This window comes from Penaeus chinensis, chromosome 34, assembly GCF_019202785.1.
Source record: "Penaeus chinensis breed Huanghai No. 1 chromosome 34, ASM1920278v2, whole genome shotgun sequence".
In the NCBI taxonomy this organism is placed as follows: domain Eukaryota; kingdom Metazoa; phylum Arthropoda; class Malacostraca; order Decapoda; family Penaeidae; genus Penaeus; species Penaeus chinensis.
In genome coordinates this window covers 16,853,034-16,863,033 of record NC_061852.1, presented here as the reverse complement: position 1 = coordinate 16,863,033, position 10,000 = coordinate 16,853,034, and the positions used below count along the sequence as shown (strand labels likewise).

Below are 10,000 nucleotides of genomic sequence, written 5' to 3'. Positions count from 1 at the left end.
AAGCTACATCTATTGTGTAAAGGATCTGAAAAAATGAAGAAAAATATATTTCAGATCATAATTAACCTTAACAAAAAAAAACAAAAAACACATTAGCATGTGTCAAACTGACTGACTTTGTCTACTTTATATTCATATTTTCACAATTTCTAAGAAAATAAAAGATTACCAGAAAGTTATTGGCAACATGCATACAAATTTGAAATCTAAATGAAACTTAAAATCTTCAAGTATTTGGATGCATCACTTTAACCACAGCTTAGCACTAGAGCTACATAGTCCCAAAATCCTCCAACCTCCCTAGAAAAAAAAATAATAATATTTTTGGCCTCATTACATACTGTCACAATTCATTAACCCAGTGTCTAAGAAGCTATGTTTGTTTTGCCAATTTTCTTTCTCCAAGCTAACTGTCCATCAATTCCTTTTTCAGCTACTGTTGAAGCTACTGTTCCATTCGTATTTTTAGAATGTATCGTTTTGATTTTGTGAGGATATTTAATGCTTTAGCCTCTGTTGAGCTACTATTCAATTTGTATTTTTAAAACGTATCCTTTGAATTACATTCAACTCTCAATTAAATCAAAATCTTTCTTTAGTGTTACCACTAGATTGTTCAAATTAAGTTTTACAATATTTCCTATCTCTATTCATTTAGAATTCTGTTTAAACATTATTTTCATTTATCTCTTTTCCTCACTCACCACAAGCATTGTTACAGCGAATTGCGTTTATTTTTCGTATTTGTACTTTTTTTTCCTAATTAATATTTTAAGTTTTCAGTTTGTGTGCAGTTTCCCCATGTGCTTTGACTGCATGTACTTTTTTCTATGTAGTTGACAGAAAAAGTAGTACAAAGCAGTGAATATTTCATAAAAATTACTGAAAGCTACATTCACATTGGATGCATAATTTGAGTCCCATGGAATTCCTAAAGCAGGATTTATAAATGTATTCCTTTTTTTCTGGAGTGTGATTCCAATATTTAAATATGATATTACATTTTGACATACAGATATATATACATATATATGTGTGTGTGTGTGTGTATGTGTGTGTGTGTGTGTGTGTGTGTGTGTGTGTGTGTGTGTGTGTGTGTGTGTGTGTGTGTGTGTGTGTGTGTGTGTGTGTGTGTGTGTGTGTGTATACATTTGTATATATACATATTTTTCCCCCTCCCTCTCCCCCTCTCCCTCCCTTTTTCTCTCCCTACCACTTATCCAACTCTCCCTTTCCCTCACTCCCATCCTCTCTCCTTCTCCCTCACCTCCTCACCTCCTATAACATTTACATGTCAATGATGTAATGCTAAAATTAATTAATAGGTGTTTGATGAGAATAATCGAATTTATGTTGTTTCTTTGCAAACACATATGATATATTGAATAAAGAAATATCTATACTAATACCACTATCATACAAGTAGCTAGTAATAAATATATATACATATATATATATAAAACAAAAATCCTTCATTGATTAAAATTCTATAAAGCTAAACTTGCATCCTAAAACTTGCCTTACCTTTACTCATAATGCATGTCCAATAATCTGGTAAGATAGCTGGGTCACAGTTAATCCAGCACTTTCTCCACTTATTGCATTTATCACATTGTACCCAAACATCTTCATCTATATGGTTAAGCATCTGCAGTAGGTGAATCTGCAATGAAAATAATGAGGCAAGTAGTAGTTTTTGGTAGTACTTTCTATATAGGATGTATATAGGCTACTATGAAAAATGTGATTAATCTTGTTGATGTAACAAGATAAGGAGAATGACCGAAGTCACCAAATTCTAAGACCCTTTTTCACAAATTCACATGTAAAGGGCTTTACACTAGCAATTTACTACTACAGTTTAGCTATTAAGCTGATATAGATAAGTCAAATGGGTATAATACTTTTGTAACTTGTGTAGCTCCAGTTTTATCACTTTTAGTGACAGTAAGACAAGTAAAATGGTGACAAGAAATATTTAATAAAGAGAAATATGGAAATGGTATGTAAAATACAATATATGAATACAGTCAAACCAGCATCACCAATCTGAAAGCTTTACTAAAAGGGACACCTGCAACTTCATGAAAAAAGTCATGCCCATAGAAATGTATAACACTGTAGGGCTATAACATGAAAATAAGATTTTTAAAAATGAAACTGAATGAACAAGCTGAAACCAAGCCTCTTGTAAATAAAATGATACAAATCCCATCATCACTGGCAAAATATTACAAACCAAACAACTTCAGAACAGCTCCCTTTTCACAAAAGAATCTTGAAAAAATAATACAAGTTAAATGAAGTAACACATAGGGTTATTGACCTGATATAGATAAGTCAAATGGGTATAATACTTTTGTAACTTGGGTATGTCTAATTATCTCTGAATGAAAAACTCACTGATGCCAAGCAATGGTTGATAATGTCATGACACTGCATTTTGTGGCTTGGATGACATCTTCGGAGCCTATCCATGGATCCAGGTGAAATGACTGTCAGGTCATGAAAAAATTTGGCCGAGGACAAAATGACAGCAATATGCAACCATGGAATAATTTGGCTGAGGGCTAGGGCAACAGGAATGACTTGCAATGAGAGCATAAAGTTCTTAGAAGGTTAGACTCAGTGGGCATTATTTCTATTGATAAACAAAGGAGGAATGTACAATCCATGAGTCACAGCTGGATGGGCCCTATTCCTGAAAAATGACACAAGTAACACAATGTTGCTTCTTGTTATTGTTACTGTACAGAGTTGTAGTCTACCTAGGGAGATGATATGGAGTCTGTGCAAAAAAAATAATAATAATAAAAATAAATGATAAGTCTATTACCATCTCTATTTAGCAGATCACAGGCCTTGGAAAAAAATACACATATGCAGAAAAAGAGATAATAACACTGCAAAGGGGAGGCAAGGAGTTTTGACAATGCACAAGAGTGTTCATGTGGGGCCAGGACATCACATATCCAGTCATTGCTATTTCCATTATTACTATTTTTTAATTATTTATTTATTTATTTATCTTTATCATCATCATCATCATCATCATCATTATTATCATTATCATTATCATTATCATTATCATTATTATTATCATTATCATTATCATTATCATTATCATTATCATTATCATTATCATTATCATTATCATTATCATTATTATTATTATTATTATTATTATTATTATTATTATTATTATTATTATTATTACTATTACTATTACTATTACTATTACTATTACTATTACTATTATTATTATTATTTTTACAATTATTGCTTTTACTATTATTGCTTTTACTATTATCACTTTTACTATTATTACTTTTACTGTTATTACTTTTACTATCATTACTTTTTACTATTAAAATTTTCACTATTATTATTATTATCATCATCATTTTCATCATAATTTTCATCATCTTTTCCATCATCTTTTTCATCTTCATTTTCAACATTATTATCATCACCATTATCATTATCTTTATTTACATTATTTTCATTATCATTACTATTATAATTACTATTAGCATTAGCATCATTATCATTATTATTTGAAGGGCTGTACCTCTTTCCAAACAAGTGTGTGAGTGTAGTGCACACAACATAACAGCAAGCTCAACTGTGCAAGACAAGGATACCTGCCATTCAGCACATGGGTTTGGGTGTGTCATGGCAGGAATTGAAGTTACTCTGTGTGATGTGCGGCTTGTAGGCTGGGCCTGCACCAGCACTGGTGTGTGGTGACAAGACACCATGCTTCCCCCTTTGCAATGCTATTTTGTCTAATTCTGCAAAAGCATTTCAATTATTTTGAGATTTTCCAATGTCTATATTTGCCATTTGATTTGCTTTGCTCAGATGGTAATAGACTGTTTTCCTTGCACAGACCCCATATCATATCTCTAGGTAGTCTATTACTCAGTGTAATAATATAAATAGGTAACATTTTGTTATTTGTGTCTTTTTTGTGTAACATTCAATTCTCTATAACACAAATAGGATCCTGAACATGGAAATAGTATCCTCCCTGGGGTTGGCACTCTTCCAGTCATGGCTCATGGATTGTACATTTCACACTCATTTACTGATGGGAATAATGCAAAAGCCCCTTCCTAAACACCAAATGAGTATAATCATCACCCTCCAAGAGCTTTGTGCACTTGTGGGGAGTCATTTCCATGATCCTGGCCTTCAGCCGAAATGCTCAAGACAGCAAGTTGACGCCACCCTAGCCCATAGCCAAATTTTCCCATGAAGGTATCTTCACATCACCCACCCACTCAAGCCAAATTTTTTCATAACATGATGGTCACATTATCTGGATTGTGGGGATAAAACACTAACAAAATAGAACAGGCAAATGCCAAGACTCTGTCACTACCCCAAAAAACTACAAAATATTTATAGTAGGTTAACTGAAACACAGCAGTGATAGTGAATGAAGTCATTATTTATGCTCTTTAGATATATGAATACTGTATGATGGGGTTTGTTATTCTAAGAGATACCATATACATACATACATACATACATACATACATACATAAATATATACATACATAATATATATATATATATATATATATTTAAATATATAAATATTTTTTTTTTCTTTTTCTTTTTCTTTTTTTTTACAATTCAACAGTAACTGAAACTACAGGTCATAAAAAAATCTCAAAACATAACTTAAAAGGTGATCTATGTACTTATTTTCCTTCATAAACATACCTTCCTTGGTGTGTGAGTTGAAATTGGTGTATCAGAGTCTGAATATTTACTACTCTCAGATGATCTTCTCTTACTCCATCTTGTTTTATCAGATGGAGATGGTTCTTCAGTGTCCTGATCACCCTCTAAAAAGAAACATTTAAGAGAAATTATATTTATCAAATTTCAGTAATTTCAATCTAAGTATTATATGTATACTTACATTTGTTTATAAATACAAGCACATCTGGAACTATTACTTCAGATATACCCATATGTGTTAAAGCTATTTGTTTATTACTGAAAGCAGCATTATTTGTTTATTTTCTTTATATCTATTTCATTGTGATATGTCAAGATTGTATATATCAAACTTTTGAATAAACAGAGTCAGCTCTCTTTGCCCTATAATTTCTTTTAATACAGTAAATGAAATGTATTGTGATATCTGAATCTACGGAATATGTGTTCATAAACAAATTTACTCAATCAAGAATATTATATGCAAGTGCTGCCAAAGATAAGAAGTCCTGCTGGCCACACATTCCTATTTTTAAATTTGACAATTTTAGTTTCATTTCTCATTTCACTTTCAACATTTATCTTATATACCTGCATCAAATTTGTTCTGCTAATCCACCTTAAGTTTTTGAATAAGAAACATAACCTTAGAATTAGTTAATTTAATGAACTCTTGTTACCAACCTCTCATGGAAGAAGCATAATCTTCCTGCACCTCAGATGAAGATGGTGAGGAGGACTCTTCTGACAATTCCAAATAAGGAAAGTTTTCAGAGTCTTCAAAGTGACTGCTAACAGTTAAGCTCTTGAGAGATTTTTTACCTGAAGGCTTGGATATATCATTTAAAGTATTCTCCAGCAGTGGTTCAAAAATTCTAGTTTTAATTTCAACATCCTTTGACTGTAGGGCATCACAGTCCTTTTCAGATTCATGTACAGTGTCTCCATGTTTTGCTTCTGCCATGAATTTCTTGCATTTTCCAATGTTTCTCTCCTGTCTTTTCCTCTTTTTTACTTTACATCTGAAAGCACAAAATATAAGTAATCAGGCATACATACAAATTTAGCAACCAAATCTGAAACTTGGCCCACCAAGGTATAAGCAACTTGGTATCAAAAGGTATCCTAATGTCACTTAGGATAAAAAGTAAAGTATATAAAAAAGACCTACGTAATTTTAACCCAATACCGCCAGGGTAAATTAATAAAAAATGGGGAAAATATGTGCTCATTTTCTATAGTTTTGTGAAATGTCTTTTGTGAAATGCACATAGATGGCTCTGCACATATGTACACATCATGCCCGTCGGCACTGGGTTAAATGGTAAATTTTTTATCAGCTTTACCTTAGTGTGTTAGCAATTATTGGATGAAAATGAACAATTACCACAAATAATGCCTGTTATCTACGTTTATAGCTTTTATTTCGTACCTGTTGTCTGTTTCCAAATCCTGCTGATCCTGATGACAATCGACCTGCTAAACCAAGGATAATTTGACCTTCTTATTAACCTGATACAGGATAATCAGAAAACTGCAACAACTCACAATATAACATGATGAGTTTCAAGAATATATCTTCAAAAGAATAATTACCATCAAATTTTTATGAAAAAAGCTACACAATGGTTCTTCCAGACCTATACAGCAAAAATACTATATCTAGAGCCAGCATTTAGCACTGGCCATTTAAAGGGGCATTCACACTAGTCTATTCAGTCCAGGGATCCCTTTACAGAGAGGGATACTTCCCCTGCTGTAAAGGAAACTGAGATGAAAATCCTGAAAACCACTGTGTTGGTCTTTAACCTCAGCTAGAGAGGGAAAGATGAAGCCAAAACAAAACTGTAATATAATCACTAGAAAGTTTATTACTTGCCTGTCTATACAGTGGTTATCATATCATGTTGGATATAAATTTACTGTAAAAATGAGTAATACATATAATAACTAGTAATGATGCCTCACTAAAATCTTTAAAATTATCCAGACAAAAATTCATTTGATCAAAGAATGCAAACACTCAGACCCACTTTGACATATTGAAGACACAGAGCTCACTTCAGACATTATTTACATCCTGGTGAACGAAGTGAGAGTAAATTATGGAATACTTTCCACAAATATCATGATAGCATAAATTTAAAAATAACAATAATGGATGAAATCAACAAGAAACTTTGCTTTGCATGGGGTATAATCATACAGCTGGCAAGGCTGTATCACAATCTTACTCAATTTCAGTTATACTGTTTGCTTCCTCTCAACTCTAGTTTTTATCAGTCCATAATTATGTCTCTCATACATTATTGATAGCAGGATATACTACTGGAAAGAATATTTTCAGATTTTCTCTTTCTGTTGAAATGAGGGTTATTGGTTTTATGATGTATGATAATTAACTGGACTGGTTTTAAAGTTTAGTGTCTTCTTTCTTGAAATATTTCAATCAATTTATGATGATATTCATAGAATCCACGATTATCTTCAATGGGTACTTCATCCAAGAAGTTACTGCAGACGCTTTGTTCTTTTCTGGGACAAAGTTTCTCCACAGGGGGACACGATACAGTGTCATCAATCCCGCCAAGTAGCTGACAGACACTTGGCATGGGTGTCTAGGGATCTCCAGAGAGAGAAGACTAGTGAGACCATAGATTAAGCAGTGACCTAGGGCACCACCATCTAGAGGGGGGTACCCATGGACTGTGGTGGTGTTGGATGGGTAGTGGGTACACCATCCCAAACTCACCTATGGCACCAATATGCCTATAAGAAGCTCTAACTTTATCATTACAAACAATATCACCACTCACTTAATCCTAGTCTCATTCTAGAATAAGCTGCAAGGTATTTACTATTTTAAGTTTTATATTATAACAATCTTAATAAAAACAAACACAAAAATGTCTTGATGAAATGAATGACTACTTTCTAAAAAAATATTTGTAAATACAGTTACATTTAAAAATATAAGATCTCTGATACTAATGGTTTTTTTTCTACTCACTTTTAATGCAGAGTCTAATGTGTGCTCATCTGTCAAATTTATTACACCACGAAACAGATTCTCCCATTGTTCTTCTGTCATTTTGCTTGGATTTCCATCTTTCACAGACACTCTGCCATCAGATTTCTTCTCATCCTTAGTGTGAGGAACAGAGAAACTATAACCTGGGTTTTCCTCCACCAATTTGTTGATGTTATTAATTTCTCTGTTCTCATTTTGTTCTGTCTCTGAACCTTTATTTAGTTGCACAGGTGTGTGGATGCCAACTGTGAACTGGGAAGCTCTTGATGCTACTGTGTTTGAGTCATCTATGAGTTCTTTATCAAATGCTTGTACTTTTGCTTGAAATATTTCTTCCTTGGCAGCATCTATTCTTCCTGATGCATTCACTACTGTTCTTGTGTCAGTTTGGGTATCCTGAAAGTTTTAAATCATGAAAACCTGGAGTAATCTTTACATTCAAAATGGACTTAATCAAATTCTGAAGTACTGCAACACTAATCATGATATTAATTAAGAAATTTAATTTGGCTCTACTGACAAAGAAAACAGTTCACAGAAACTACTGAAAATACAATATGATTACTGTCAAAACATTCTGATCGTCAAAATATTTCTATGCATCATATACAAGTTCAAAATCAATAATAATATCACAATACTTTTTTTCAATTTTAATCTATAATCATTAATGTATTAATATGTGTTCCTTTTCTTCCCTAGTAATTTAAATGGTTACATTTTCCGAGGTGAACATAGAGAAAACACATCCTACTTACATCATCCTTCATCAAGTCATCCTCTTTAGCATTTACATTTTTCTCATGCAGATTTGTTTCACATAATACAGGCTTCTTCATGCACTGCTGATTCCCTCCTTCATCAGTACATTTGAATTTTGATAACATTTCTTCATGTTTAGTGCAGGTTTTACTTGTATCCTTTTCTTTTATGCCTTGGAAATTATGTATAGGTTGGGTAAAGGAGCCTTTTGTCAGAGAATGCTTTTGTGTTTTTGGATTAAATCCAGCAGTTAATTTTGCATTTCTTGGGTTATGGCAATTACTGTTAATTCGACTTGTTTTTATCATCTGAGCACCTGAGCCTACAAGAGTCTTTTTTGATTTGATAGGTACTTTTCCAAATGTTGGTACTTTCTTTTTCACTGGGATAGATGCCACCTGTGGCTCACTTTGTGGTGCCTCATCCTCTTTTATCAGTAGACCTGAAGGTATACTGTAATCTTCTATTTCTGCTTGGCAGAGAGGTTGAGAAGTCAAAGTAGTAGCATCAGATTCTTCAAACATTTCAACAAAATCTGAGGATTCAGCCTCAGCCATGCTTGCCTTTTGAAAGAGGGAATGTGGCAATTTCACCTTTGGCCCCATTCTCTGAAAGGAGGGCTTGCGCACTTTGCCTGACAGAGTCTCAGGATTTTTGCTACACTTTTCTGAAATAGGTTCAACACTCATGGCAGGCCATGGCTGACTGGTCTCATGATGTGCAACCTCTTCCTTAGACATCTCTTGTTCTGAGCCACTGGCTTTGCTAGTGTTTTGAAACTGAGAACAAGCCTCTCCTGCTTTGTCTTTCAATTTATTTTGTGAAAGAATATCAATATCAATATCTTTGGCTAATTCCCAAGGACTTCTATGCTCAACTGCAACTCTGATTACTGATGCTGCAGAAACCTGATTCTCTCCAGACATCCAGGTCATTCTGAAAGACACAATTATAATTGAAGTCAGGCCTACAAGAGGCAAAGTAATACAATGCAGATTTCCATATTGCAATTTATACATGTGCAATTGCACGCACATACATAGAAGGCTAGAGTCAAAGACAAATACACATTGTTAAAGGGATTTTTGATTGTCAAGACTTTAATAAGTAAAAAAGGAGGTGATTGGGTAATGATGGGGAACTGAGCACTAATGACAGCAAGGGTATTTTGTATTTCAGAAGCATTTTCCAAGGATTTTGGAGCAAAGTGTTGCTTTTATAAATTAATTATTGCTGTAGATAGTAGATACAAGATTTGATGGTTTCAGTAAGAAATAAAGTACTATACATATTTGATTTTTTTGTTAAGATTATTAAGAATTATGCAGCAATTTAAATTTCTATACAATAAATATGATTCCTGCAATTAAGTTTTGCCACTATTTTCCTATTTGTTACTCTTTTTAAATTGTCACCATGTTTCTGACAAATGTATTACTAATTAGAATGACAATACAGTACACAGTACTGCCT

The 10,000-nt window shown here is 33.1% G+C and overlaps 1 protein-coding gene across 1 annotated transcript in view; it reads right to left on the bottom strand.

Moving 5' to 3' along the window:
• LOC125043664 overlaps positions 1-9,462 on the bottom strand; it is a 19,967-nt gene extending 10,505 nt beyond the window's left edge. Inside the window, exons 1-7 of the mRNA XM_047639899.1 lie at positions 8,524-9,462; positions 7,745-8,161; positions 6,167-6,210; positions 5,419-5,756; positions 4,735-4,859; positions 1,525-1,663; positions 1-25 (exon numbers count right to left, since the gene is read on the bottom strand). The exon at positions 1-25 is cut by the window's left edge and continues 65 nt beyond it. Of these exons, the coding sequence (XP_047495855.1) occupies positions 1-25; positions 1,525-1,663; positions 4,735-4,859; positions 5,419-5,756; positions 6,167-6,210; positions 7,745-8,161; positions 8,524-9,462 (2,027 nt within the window). The remainder of the gene's footprint in view (positions 26-1,524; positions 1,664-4,734; positions 4,860-5,418; positions 5,757-6,166; positions 6,211-7,744; positions 8,162-8,523) is intronic.
• Positions 9,463-10,000: the final 538 nt, after the last annotated feature.